Source organism: Convolutriloba macropyga, chromosome 7, assembly GCF_964194025.1.
Source record: "Convolutriloba macropyga chromosome 7, txConMacr16.3, whole genome shotgun sequence".
Classification (NCBI taxonomy): Eukaryota; Metazoa; Xenacoelomorpha; order Acoela; family Convolutidae; genus Convolutriloba; species Convolutriloba macropyga.
In genome coordinates this window covers 64,784,572-64,798,601 of record NC_134474.1, presented here as the reverse complement: position 1 = coordinate 64,798,601, position 14,030 = coordinate 64,784,572, and the positions used below count along the sequence as shown (strand labels likewise).

Sequence of the window (14,030 nt, the reverse complement as noted above, 5' to 3'; positions counted from 1 at the left end):
AATTTGCACTGTAATCCAAGTCTGACGTCAGACTTGCTTAATTGTTTTTAGACCTGCGCAGTACTGATATGTGCATGTAGATATACATTTTGACCAGTGCTGATTATGACTTGCAGTTCAGTCCGGGCATACTTTAACGAGCGTTCTGTAAAAGAACGTTAAATGTCGCAAAGATTTTTTTATGCACAGTAAATTGTATAATTTATTAAACGTATTGAACGTATTCTTGAAGTCAAGCTTAATATCGTGAATCGCTGCTTTTAAAACGTATTTGGTACACAATTTCAATTACTTTCAGGCGGTTGGTAGAATTGGTTGCTACATTAATACAGTTGTGGTTACAAATTTAGCAATATTTAGTATAGCAAACTTCGATCTGGATCTTTTCTAAGCCCCCTCCCTTTCACGTTTTCATGCCCACCCGTTTTCAAATATAGCACGTTACTGTAAAAAGACGGGTCCTTCTCATTATAGCCCCCCCCCCCCAGCTTAGCGATCAGATAACATATACCCCCCCCCCCCCCCCAATCATGGTAAATAAACCATAATGGGGGGGGGGGGCTATATTTTTATAGGGGGATAGTGGGTGGGGGGGGGGGGGGGTGCTATAATGGGAAAGACCCAAAAAGACTAATACGCGCGACTGGGGGCGTAAAAGCAATATGCCCACTGAAGCTGGGGGGGGGGGGGCTTAGTTGTACAAATACCCCCCCCCCCCCCCCCCACACACACACACACACGCAGCTTAGTGGTCAAATAACCTAGAGCCCCCCCCCCCCCAATCATGGTAATTATACCATAATGGGTGGCTATAATTTCATGGGGGGCTATAATGGGAAAGACCCAAAAATTGTTCAGAGCGGAGTCGAAACAGTTCCGCGGCTCACTTTCCATCCTCAAATAATTCTTTTGAAGAAAACCGCACCGATCGCTACAAGAACAGCGTTCTTCAACGAGATTGCGGCCACAGAATCAGAGGTGCCAGGTCCACTTTCAACCGGAAGTGCATCTCCAGGTAATGAATTATCTTTCTCGTTGTCGAAACCTAGTCAAACTATTATAGATAGTTTGTGCCCTCCAATTATTTTGGTTGGATGGAGTAGTCGAAACTTTGCCCACAAAGCTATTAAGGAATGGAAAAAATGATTATTAGCAACTTTTCCGTCTAGGCAGAACGCCCGTGAGGTATGCACGATAATTGATACAGCACTAGCCGTCATAGTAAATATAGCACGTGCTATTGGGAAGGGGGTTCAAAAAATGTACAACAATTGAGTGGGGGAGGGGAGGGCACAAATGGACAAGATCAATTTTATTGTGATATATCGCGAAGATCACGCCTTAGTGTTAAGTTAAAACTTCGATATAAACAAACCCAGGTTGAGGTCCCAGACCGAAAGTCGATATGTCCAGACCGAAATGAACGCACAAGGTGGCGTCGTGCGTTCAAAATTACACGGTCTGGAAAAGAAAATGAACGCACGATAGTCTGGACATATGCAATTTTGAACGCACGATAGTCTGGACATATGCAACTTTGAACGCACGATAGTCTGGACATATGTAATTTTGAACGCACGATAGTCTGGACATAAGCAATTTTGAACGCACGAAAGTCTGGACATTGTGACTCGGAGCGCACGAAAATTTTTTGAATGGAAACAAGAATGCCAAAAACTAATGTGTCGATGTTTGACTAAACACTCTTAATAGAGTGCTCACTCAAGTGAAAGCTTTCTACCATGAAAACCTCAACTCACTTGAGTTCAAAAGTTACAAAACATCGAACGCAGGAAAATTCGCATCCAATATTTTGCTTTGTTTAAAACAATTTCACACCTAGAATTATAAACCCTTGCTGAAGTTGCAAAGCAAATCATACTTTAATAACTAGGTCGCTGGCAGCCCCTTCAGCCAATACTTTCATCGAACATCATTTATTAAACAAAATGTAGGAACTGCTTGGGCACTTCATCACAACCATCACCCTAACGTATCTATATTTGAAAGGAATACATTATAAAAAACGTTATCTGAACATGAAAGCACGAAAGTCTGGACATACGCATTTTTGAACGCACGAAAGTCTGGACATAGGTGTTTTTGAACGCACGATAGTATGGACATGAACGCACAAATGAGCGCACGATTTTTCATTTAGAACGCACTAAAGTCTGGTCATATAAGATTTTGAACGCGCGAAAGTCTGGACATAAGCACGTTCGAACGCACGAAAGTCTGGACATAGGTGTTTTTGAACGCACAAATGAGCGCACGAATTTTAATTTGGAACGCACTAAAGTCTGGTCATATAAGATTGTGAACGCACGAAAGTCTGGACATAGGGAGTTTTGAACGCACGACGAACGCACGAAAAATTTTGAACGCACGAAAGTCTGGACATAGGCACTTTCCGTCTGGGAGGGTCTCGACATAGACATTTTCCGTCTGGGACGGTCTGGACATATCGACTTTCAGTCTGGCACCTCAACCTGGGAAACATTCTTACCTGATGTTGGAGTAAATTTATTGAATAATGGCTACTAAATTGAACCGAATCGTTGCTTGAAATTTGGGGTTTTTCCTATTATAGCCCCCCCCCCAGCTTAGTAGTCAGATAACCTATAGCCCCCCCCCAATAATGGTAATTATACCATTATGGGGGGCTATAAATTCATGGGGGTCTATAAAGGGAAAGATCCGAAATTTCTTCATACCACAAGTTTATCAGTGTACAAAAAACATACATTTGAGCGATTAATTCGACCTTCCCACTATCAGTGGTGACCATAAACCAACTCGATGATCCTCCATGTAGATACCAAGGGCACACTCGCAGTTTAGGAAAACAAACTCTAGCAAAAAATTGCACTAATTTTTGACACACACGGCAAGTAAAAAAAAATTGTTCATACTTAAGGTGTATATTAACCAATATCAGTTAATCTATATCTAGACGGTTCTGTAAGTATTCATACTGATAGCGACTCAAAAACCTGTAAAATTATGTACTTTTAGGCCATTTTGATTTCAATTATAAAACTAATAAAACTCCTGTTAATCCCACTTGAGATCACGACAATGCTGTCCGGACCACCAACCGACCGACAAATTTAGGTTTTGCAGAACGCTGAATCTTATACTGGGTGGATTGCGTCTTTTGTGGCAAAATTTTGGGCAGAGAAGAAAGAAGACAACTTCAACATCGAAGGTACAATTTCGGACCTACAGGTAACGAATCTCTTTTTGGGTATGTTTGGACAGGACGCACTTTTGAAACTTAGGAACGTTATGAACCCTAAGAAACCTGCTAGAAACTTTTTTTAAAGAGATCAGAATATTAATTCGAAACCTTGTTTTTCCCAAAGAAAGTTATAGTGACAGAAAGTGCAAAGTTTCTGTTGTCTTAGGCGTTGGAGAAACCGAGGATGATTTTCTAGCGCACCTAAGAGAAGAAGCACGCCATTGTGACTTCCAGACAAGAAAAGGTGAACCACCCGGGGAGGAGTTGTTAAAATTAGAGTGTACATCAGGTTTGGGAGTCCATGAGACAAAATTTCGACTTTTAGGGGCATCAGAACTAAACCAACGATAACTCTTTCTGAAATGACAGAAAACCTACATTCCAGATGACAGGCAATGGTTTTTGCGAGTTCTTCAACAAGTAATAAACTGGTTATTGAACAGTGGAACGAGTGAGATACAACTGCAAAAAGACCTTCAGAAAACCGGGTGAAAAGTTCGCTGGTAGTAAAGGCGATGGTCATTTGTGTAAAAAGTATCAAACTGTAGTTTAGCCAAACTGCAGCAAGCCGTGTCCGCTTTTGAACAAGAAATGTAACACATCGGAAAAAAGGCACTTCGGAAAAAAGTGCAAAAATAAAACCCAGCCTAGGTCAAGTAAGTCCGACCTGCACAACAAATTCTGCGAGGAAGAGGGCAAGTTCTCTGGTCAAACATCTTCCCAAATAGAGATGGGAATGTATTATTCAAGGGAAAACATGTTTAATATGTCAGCAACATGGGAGTACATTACAGTTAAAGACCATAAATTAAGAATGCAAGTTATTACTTTTGCTCTTAGTACTGTGTTATCATCATTCATTTGGATTGAGCTTCGTAAAACTCAGTTAGATTGAAAATCAGACGTCTTTAGGCCTATTATGGTAATCAATTGACGCTTCTGGGATCACTAAGAAGCAACGTTGAGTAAGTTGTGCAATTCGACAAAAAATTTGGACTTCTTGGGAGAGACATATTTCCTCAAGAAGGCAAACACAGTGGAAGATGAAGAACTACCTGCAATCAAAAGTTACTCAGCGCATATAAAACTCACACCGGGATCACAGCCGACGTTCTGCAAGGCTAGAAAGATACATCTACTTCTACAAGACAGAGTCAAGGAAAAACTTGAGACAATGGTGTGACAGGGAATCTTGGAGCCAGTGCAATCAAGTGGGTTCACAAATGCATCCCAAGTACTTTGGCACCGGAAGAAGAGGAGCTCTAAGACTAAGCATGGACTTGAATGTTCATATGAACGGCAAAGTCACGGACGAGGAGTATCCAATCCCAGACATGGAAGCAACGTTCCATAATCTTCTTGGAGCCTCTTACTTTGGCAAAATTGACTTATCAGACGCATATTATCAAAGAGAACTGGATGAGGATGCAAATGAACAAGTGTACAATCAACATATCGCAAGGATTGTTCAAGACGTGCAGGCTTCCTCAGAGCTTGAAAAAATCTGCATCCATCTTCAAAAATTGCTTCGAGTCAAATCTCAAAATAATCAAGGGTGAAGTCATCTTTCAAGTTGATGTACTGGGTTAAAGTCGACTATTTGAGAAAAATTTTACCATCAATGAAAAGAAATTCAAATCACAGCGTGTCAAACGTTAGTTTCCGTGCTTACTCAGTTTGAAAGGAAGGAGTAGAACCCGATCCTAAACATGTCGAGAAAATCAAAAAAGCAAAATCACCATCAAATATTAAACAACTGATCTTTTGTCGGCCTAGCGAATTTTTATGGACGAATGAACAAGGTGTGGTTGGGGGCTGAACAACTTGCGGTTGGGGACCTTGTCACTTAAGTTGGAAACTTTTAGAACTGACGCAATGACCAAAAATGGAAAACATCCAAAAATTTTAAGGTCTTAATTATTGCCTAAAACCATGACTAACCTTTACATGTAACGAAATGTTGCATGTTTGAGTGCAAGTGATTGAATTCACTCTCTGGGAAGATGTACGTGCCAACATTTTGGTCGCCTTTGAGTTCGTTATCACTCAGTTTAGTTTTGAACAAGCATATAACGTATGAATTCCCGTCACTATGATTGAAAATGTTTCCTACTATGTTAGAAAATGGCGACTTTTGACCTGCCATATTGCCGATTTCGTGCTTTTGTGGATCATTTTCTATGACCCGATTAAAGAACAATGGCTTAAATGATGTCTGTTTGTGCATGGTAACGTTTTGTATGAGGATATTAGGGTCTTCCCATCATAGCTCCCCCATGAAATTATAGCATCCCCCATTATTGTATAATTATCATGATTGGGGAGGGAGGGGGGGGGGGGGGGGGGGCTATTGGTTATCTGACCGCTAAAATGGGGCGGAGGAGGCTATCATGGAAAAGACCCGGATTTTAAATGGGATGTGGTGGGGGATAGAGTAGAGCTAAAGAGTTTTTCTCACACGGTATAATAACAGCAATTGGTGGGTGCGAAGTAATTATATATAAGGGTAAATATTAGAAACATTAGCATCTTTCACAAACTTTCATTACCAATAACACCAGCTAATGTTCGCACCCTTAAGTAGTTCGCACCCACCAGTTACTGTAATTATACCATGTGAGAAAATTTGGATCTATTCTGTTTCGCCCCCTCCCCCTCCTCTCCCCCACCCCCCAGTGTTTTTATGACCCCCAGTTTATGACCCCCAAATTATATGTTGTTATATAGCACGTTACTATGTAACCCAGGTTTAATTTCGCGACACTAGACCACTCTGATCAGACCATTTCCCAGACTTTGCCCTCTGATCAGACCATAGTGCGACCCAAAAAATTTTGCGACGGCGACCATAGTGCGACCGACCCAAAAGACCTCTGATCAGATCATCGTGCGATCCAAGATTTTGGTCTCTGATCAGTCTGTAGTGCTACCATTGTCCAGACTTTCGTGCGACCTAAGATCAGACTATAGTGGGACTTTGCCCTCTTGTCAGACCGCAGTGTGACTATTGTCCAGACTTTTGTGTCCAGGGGGGGGGGGGGTGGCGAAGAAGAATAGATCCGAAAATTTTTCAGGTCTGCTCTATCCCCCGCCCCATCCCAATTAAAAAATATTTAAATGAAACGTTACTGTAAAATAACATGTGCGGTTGGGGGGGTGTCCTGAAATTTACCTGAAATTTACCTGAAAAATTCAGGCATCACTGGCTGAATTTTTACCTGAACATATCTGAAAAACAACTGAAAAAATGTCTGAACAGTTCAGGCAAATTTTTCGTTTTCAGGTGTTTTTACCTGAATTTTACATAAAATTTTCAGGTAAATTTACAGATAAATTTAGGTAAATTTTACAGATAAATTTAGGTAAAATTCATGTAAAAAAACCTGAAAAAGAAAATTTCGCTTGAAATGTTCAGGCATTTTTTAGGTGTTTTTCAGGCATGTTCAAGTTAAAATTGAGCCAGTGATACCTAAACTTTTCAGGCAAACTTCGGGTGCTTTCAGGTGTTGTTCAGGTGAGAACATTTTGCCTGAACAATTCAGGTAAATTCAGGTGTTTTTTTAGGTAATTTTTAGGTAACGGTTCCAGTAAAATCAGCTGTTTTTCAAATAACTTTACCTGAATCTATTTATCTGAACTATTGGAGAACTGTAGTAGGAAACGCGGCAAGGCCGGATCCTTAGAGGCTCTGACTGCGAAAACAGACAAAACAAAAGACTAGAAAACATGTTAACAACTGTCGGAAGTCTTTTCTCTAGTCACTTTATCAAACAACTATTGAGAAAAACTTCCACTTTTTGTTCAATTTTTAAGCGAATCTCAGCTCAGTATGTACAAAGTACACACCTCATACAGGATCGCCAAGACTTTAAAAAAATGGAAACTAAATGGGGACCCTATATCGTTACCGTTACTAAATTCTTAGAATCAATTTTCAAGAGATCTACTTTATGCAGGAATAAATGTTTGTGATTAAAAATATATGGGAGAATTATTCAATTTAAGTTGATTCACTTTAAAACCACTGCGTTTCAGGTTGTTATGATTTTAAAATTTTTTATTGTTGCTTGAAATCGTTACTTTAAATTTTCACTATTGGTGTTCCCTTCAGAAACCCTTGATGATTCCGAAAACACTTCTTCGAACTAGAAACACCAGTAGAGCTAAAGAGTGGGAAAATATGATGCTAAACTTAAGCGTAACTTTGCAAAATCTAAAAAAAGCTGGACACTGCCTAATAAATGTGTTGTTTCTCCTAAAGTTTGTAATTGTTTTGTGTTTTAGTTTACTGCTAAATTTTTGTTGTTTCACTGCTGAATGCAATGAATGTTATTTTCAGGTAACCACAACTGAACTTGATCAGGTGAAAATTTACCTGAAATACAGTTCAGGTGTATTTCAGGTGCTTTTACACCTGAACTTCACCTGAACTTCTGGTTACCTGAACTTGGTTCAGGTAAATTTACCTGAACTTTTTTTAGAGTGTAGATCAGCAAACAAACTTTTAGGGGTAGGAAACAGATTCGACGTTAATTTGTGGTATGCGCAGCCTATTTGATTCGTAGTGAGTGAGGTCATCATGACAAAGTAGTTCATAGATGCGTGGCTAGTTGCGTCACTTTTTTTCGCACACAGGCTTGGCTGCTTCGACTTCTCCCCTGGGTAATGGTAGTATTGTGAATCGACACGCCAGCTATCATAGGCTAGCCAGGCCACCTCAGTTTCTGTTTTTTCATCAGTTTTTGAACAGTACCAGGCCACAGAATAGTCCTTTAGTTCAGAATTTAACAATTCATTCTTTTCATCTCTTGCCTGATTGCAATTTTCTTTCTTCAATTTCTTCAAGTTCAATTTTTCGTCCAATGTAATATCCTTCCAGTTCTTTTTGGTGCTGAGTAGCCCATTCACTAGCTCTTTTATGGTTTCTGTGGCGCTTTCTCCACTATCGCAGCCAGGAACAAATGTAGCCGCTATCACACAAATTATCAACACACAAATTGATTCCTGCCTCATTCCTTCAATCTCTTATTCTAAACGTCAAAATTAACTTTACGTCGAATCTTATGTTTTATATATGCAGGATCTATTATCCCCCCCCCCCCAGTATTTTTCATGACCCCCAGTTACAAATTATAAGTTGTTATGTAGCACGTTAATGGTTAAGTGACTCAGCTTGAAGTCACTGAGAACTTCTTGCGATTATCGAGAACCCCAAAACGGTTCGAGATATTAAGTCAGAATTTCGAAGTGATTTCTGCAGAGTCACTTAACCATGCTTAAAACACGAAACGCGCACGTTTTTAAATGACCAAGTCAACGGAAATCAACCTATTCTGGCTAAGTAGCAACTTGCATTTTAACTTCTGGCACTGCAGACTTTCGGCATTATAAAATGAGCACGTGCGTGTTTTAATATGTAAGAAAATAGCACATGCGCCTGGGGGTCATAAAAGATTTATGCTCACAAAGCTGGGGCGGACCGAAAACAGAATAGATCTGCTATGCATTTAGATTATTTGCATAAAGGGGGGAATCTTCTTGAAAAACAATTTAAGCGAGCCGCGATTTATTAACCAATCAGAGACGATAAATAACTTATCACGGATCTTTTCCGTTTGTGCCCCTCCAGTACGTTATGCGCACCCCAGTTACAGAGCACGTGCCATTACATAGTAAATCATTATGTTTACATGCACGTGCATCTGGGGGGTGCAAATAATATGTGCCCACTCTAAGCTGGGGGGGGGGGGGGGGGGGGGGGCTCAAACGGAAAAGATCCGCGCATACTAAATTAAACTTATAAATCGAATAAATTACCCAATGTTATGGCCGGATTGAAAACAAAGCGAAATGAAATTCCGACTGGCACGTCGGTGGGCGCGCTTCGCAGCTTCTCCGCGATAACCGACCCTCCCCCCACCCCCCCCCCCCCCGATTTCCGGATTACATCCTCCAGCGCATGAGAGGCATGCCCGTGAAAACTAGCCAGCTCACTAGGTAACAAGAAGGAGAAGGAGGGGGGGGGGGGCAAACTGTTGAAGAGATCCCTTTTTAGTTAGTCATTCACGTTAGAACCCACCTCCTCCAGGAAAATAGACAAATATGGTATATTCATACGGTAATGGGGGGGGGGGGGGGAGGGGAGGGGTAAGGATTTCTGACCACTAAAAAGGGGGCTATAATTGATAAGACCCAAAAATTGCTCCCAACTCAAATTAACAGTTTTTCATGTTTCAATTATTGATTCTATTTTTCACCTAAAACTTACTATTGCAAATAAAATAACTTTTGCTGGTGAGTAAAAACTACTCAATTGACGAAAGCAAACTGAATTTCAGCTAGATTGTCTGATTTATGACTTGGCTCCTAAGCTCAGAGAAATAAAGTGAGCCGACTTCTAACTTTCAGATATGCGGGTTTTGGGTTATTTGTTCAGCATTTGACTTTTAACTTTCGACAAAAAAGGATCTCACTTGACTTTTGTCATCACGATTGCATTCCGCTTCTTGTTTCTGATTTTGCTTGTTGAGAAGTCGAGAAGAGTTGTAATTACACCCCCCCTCCCCCCTCGCCCCCCCCCCCCCCCCCAAAAAAAAATGCACGCACTATTTTATTTAAATATGGGTATGAATTTGTTAAATTTAGGTCTTTCCCTTTACGGACTCTCACTTTAGAGGTTTAGAGGTCATATAACAACTAGAGGCATAGAAAATCATGCTGCTTCAACCTGCACTTCAACATTTGACCTCAATAACTGTTGTTTTTTACAATTCAAAGAATTTGAATAGTATTGGGGCGCTGTCTTTTTCTAAAGATCTGTTCACACATTTTCATGATTTTTGAAGTCAAATTGGAGAGGTGATTTTGGTCACGCCGAAACAGGAAGTGGAACGGAAAAGCGAGTGGTTTTGCGGCGTGAATTTTTTTCGCTCTAAATTTAATTTAGAGTGAGAAAACGGTGTTTGAAAAAAATTCGCTTTCTCGTTAGTGGTTTTTTGTTCACATGCGGCAATTTCACTTTGATTTTTGCTGGTTTTTTTGATTTTTTGGATCGGTTTTTTTTTCTGAATGGTTTTTCCAATCCATTCATAGTCCGTTCCAGGTCTAGTTTTCTGTTTAGTCAATGAAAATTCTTTGAATTGTACGTCAGGACTTGTCCTGCTATGTTTTTTTTAATTCGCGATCTTTTTGCTCACCTGATAAAAAACAATGTCTTTTGCTCAATTTGATTACTACTTCAACAAATCATATCAAGAATTCACACTCATCAGCGCGCGCAGGCGATGCGAAAGCATGCCTGATTTTTTCCGTTTATGCCCCCCTCCCCTATTTTGAGAATGATTTTGACAATGATTTTGATTTTTTATAATTGCATATTTTGACAAGGATTTATCAAGTATTGGCACGTGCTCTGTAAATGGAAGGTGAATAACGTCCTGGGAGACATTTTTGTCTCACCCCTCATATGATTATGATATAGGGTATCAGTATTTTTGAAACGTATCGTAGTGACAAAAAATTTGTCTGCAGGTGCAAATTAAAGATAAATTAAATGAGCGACTATACTGAAAACTTATCCTAGTTGCTCATTTAACGGTCTTCATTTCAGCGCCGTCGTTTTTTCAGCTGCGTTCTTGTCCCAAAATAAATATTGGGGAAAATAAATTGTGATTGAAATGTAAAATGATTGGAATGTTAGGAAAGTTCTTAATCTCGCTTTGGTTTCTGGTTATCTGGAATGAAAGTCTATTCTCTGGACTTCCAGCTCTCGTAATTAGGTGGGTTAAAAGTTTTGATATTGGGCTCAATAAAAAATTTCGTTTGTGTCTAATTCTTAATTTGATTTGAGCAAAAATTTTCGACTCAACATTTTCAATGGTTGCTAAAGAAAGAGAATAAAAGAATCAGAATTTGAATAAAAAACTGAGGAAAATCTTATTGAAACATATTAGGGGTGAATTTTCTGCCTAGCGATAAAATATTAGTGATTACCAAAGAACCCGTACGATGTTTCAAACTATCTTTTTTTTGGTCCTGTAAGCATTACTTACTAACATTAGTAGCAAATAAAATAGCAAAATTAAATAGCAAAATCTGCAAAATATAGTTTCTGTTAGATTATAGTTAACCATTCTAACTGAAGCTATATTTTGCAGATTTTTATAACCCAGTTTTAGCGCATTTACCGATCTTAATTATATCAAAGTCAGTGCAAAAAAGGCTGTAAAAAGCGCAAAACTTTTCAATATCGTTCCAATGAAAAGTTTTTGTAAACCAATTACAATTAACATCTCCAAGCTCTCGCTTAACACTTGACAGAATCATAATGTAGGTAGAATTTGCATCATGTTTACCCTGTCTCATCTATGTATTAAGATAGGATGTGAAAATTAAATAACTTCTCTTTTTGCCCTCGAATATTTTACCTCAGACCCTTTTGGGTAACACCTCAAGGGATTTATAAAGTTTACGAAAAACAGCAGGAATTGGCAGAATAATAATTGAATAATTTTTTTCCGGGATTTGACCTGAAAGAGAATTTTGATCAGTTTTGATGGGTAGTAAATGAATTCTTTTTCAATGAAAAGCCGCCAAAAGTTGTATCAAAATATAAAAAGCAAGGAATGATGAGAAAAACAGAAAATCAACAACATAATTTCAAATGGGAGGACCTGACTTGTGAGCCGAAGTTTTCCATTATATAGCAGCCGCCTGTATTCAAAAACTTTTCTGATTAAAGAAAGGATCAAAATATGGTCTGTTGATGAAAATTGTTGCTGCCCGGATTTGATGGCAGATCAATATCTGCAACCATCTGCAACCGTGATTCAGAACCACAAACAACCAAGATTACTTCCATTTTTATCAACACTAAAATTGCGCAAGTCTGCATCAGAGTGATGTCTAAAACTTGATTTGATTAAGACTGGCTCTGTATAGAAAAAACAATTCGTTGAGAAAACAAATAGTATCAATTGAGAAAAAACAACGCACAAGAAATGGCGTTGTGGAATATTTACAATCAGATGTCTTCTTTGGTTTCAAGACTAAATTAGCAAAAATTCGCCAAGTCTGGGATAAGGCTAGAAATTTCGCAAACATCTGGCCAATGTCCAGAAAAACATGAATAAAAAGTCATTCAGTATTGGTTATATGTGCCCCCAGTTTTCCTAATGCGCTATCGTAAAAACCTGGGCCAATCTTTCGCCACCCGTTTCCATGCCATAATTCAACAGTTTCCTTACTAATGATATCATTTCCACGTCACCCGTTCCCACGGTTACAGGATTTATTAACGAAATGAAAGTAAGCCTAATTGATGAAAAAATTCACAAATTTCCTTCACGTTTTCATTTTATTTATGAATACGCGAGAAGAAATGTCAGACTTTTTTTTACTTATTTCCACGTTCTGTGTATCAAAGTTTTATCGTTGAATTTGAATCGTGAAAAATGGTGACACGTTTTGGCTACTCAATGCCACAAAACTCCAAGTTTACTGAATTTTTTTTTCGGACATTGACCACGTAATGTGCACATGATTGAAATATCTACACCTATAATTACCTATTTTTAGACGTGTTACTTACTTTTTCCAATCCATCAGATTGTTTTCTTTTGGTTTAAAGATGTCCAAAGCTCAAATTCAGCGATGTTACGAAGTAAATATATAAATGAACGAATTTTAGCCAATCAGAATCGAGTATTTAAATACGAATTTAATTGCGTATAAAACGTTCTATTATATGTAGAAAGTTGCGAAAAAGTTCTTTTAACCTAATTTTAAGTAAATATAACCACGATATGTATCGATTAAGCTGATTTTCGGCTTAATATTTTTAGGTTATCTAGACATTTGTTGGATGAATATGAACTGATTTTGACGTCAATAACATCTGACAAAAATCGGTTAAACGAGCATCAAAAAATCTTGCAGTCTAAGTCTCACTTGTTGCATAGAACTTGATGTTGCTATGATCGTTAATGCTTACACGCGTTGCCGATAATACGTTGCTATATGTCGATTATAGATGATGAAATGAATCCTCGAACTACTGTTTTCGTCAGAGTTTATATGGTGCCACTCCCTTAATACACGACTACCTGGGATCCCCTTACGCTTGTCTTGGACGGACAAGTCGTACGAGAATAAACTGCATCGAAACGCATTTTTGTTTGCTTATTTGTCTTTATTTTATTCTCGACTTAGCCTCCGAAAAACGCAGTTAAGGAAAGTTTTTGTCAAGTGGAAAGGAGGATAACTGTACACCCAAGCATCACAACAAACGCCCCAGACAGTGACAGGAATTCCGCGCACAGACCAAACTCAAGCTATCAGTCTCAGCTTGGTCCTCAGTTAGATTGAAAAAACGACGCCACGAATATCTGCATCTATCAAGATGTTTTGGTTGCGCGAGTGTCGATTCCACAGGGATGACTCAGCAAGTAACCCGGTTAACCCTACAGATGAAAAAACTGTAAGACGGAACCTTTAAACCTTTTTGTAATATCCTCTTGTGATATAAATGTTTATTTATTTCAATTAGGCGGCAAGTCTAGAAAACCAACCCCTGACTTTTGATTTTTTATGGGGTATTAATATCAAACAGTTACTGTCATAAAAAAACCGTAACTGGTCACCATTAATGCCCCACAAACAAAAATTTGAGACGAAAAAGATCGATTTCGAAATTTTTGTTAGATTTACCAAAAAATTCGAAAAAATTGATATAGTTGGTTCGTATATCAAAAAATAACCTCTGATATAGAGAAATTTGAGAAAACAT

At 38.8% G+C, this 14,030-nt stretch overlaps 1 protein-coding gene across 3 annotated transcripts; it reads right to left on the bottom strand.

Annotated features, from left to right (window-relative positions):
* Positions 1–788: 788 nt before the first annotated feature.
* Positions 789–9,669, bottom strand: LOC142342450 (uncharacterized). Of its 3 annotated transcripts, XM_075393780.1 has the most exons (4): positions 9,513–9,669; positions 7,773–8,274; positions 5,186–5,334; positions 791–1,045 (listed from the first exon to the last, which is right to left on the bottom strand). In XM_075393780.1, the coding sequence occupies exons 2-4, from the start codon at positions 8,255–8,257 to the stop codon at positions 897–899; spliced, it is 783 nt and encodes a 260-aa protein (XP_075249895.1). In that variant the 5' UTR covers positions 8,258–8,274; positions 9,513–9,669; the 3' UTR covers positions 791–896. The 3 variants fall into 3 exon arrangements, with proteins under 3 accessions (XP_075249896.1, XP_075249897.1, XP_075249895.1); XM_075393781.1 differs by lacking the exon at positions 5,186–5,334 and having other exon boundaries at positions 789–1,045; positions 7,711–8,274; XM_075393782.1 differs by lacking the exon at positions 5,186–5,334 and having other exon boundaries at positions 789–1,045; positions 7,747–8,274.
* Positions 9,670–14,030: the final 4,361 nt, after the last annotated feature.

Bases quoted from the DNA above. Each gene is read 5' to 3' on its own strand.
- LOC142342450 (XM_075393780.1), bottom strand. From the start codon at position 8,257: ATGAGGCAGGAATCAATTTGTGTGTTGATAATTTGTGTGATAGCGGCT. The intron at 5,335-7,772 runs GTCGAATCTGTT...TTTCAATCATAG, and splicing joins TGCGCATACCACAAATTAAC to TGACGGGAATTCATACGTTA. The intron at 1,046-5,185 runs GTTAGTCATGGT...TAGTTTGACTAG, and splicing joins ACATTTCGTTACATGTAAAG to GTTTCGACAACGAGAAAGAT.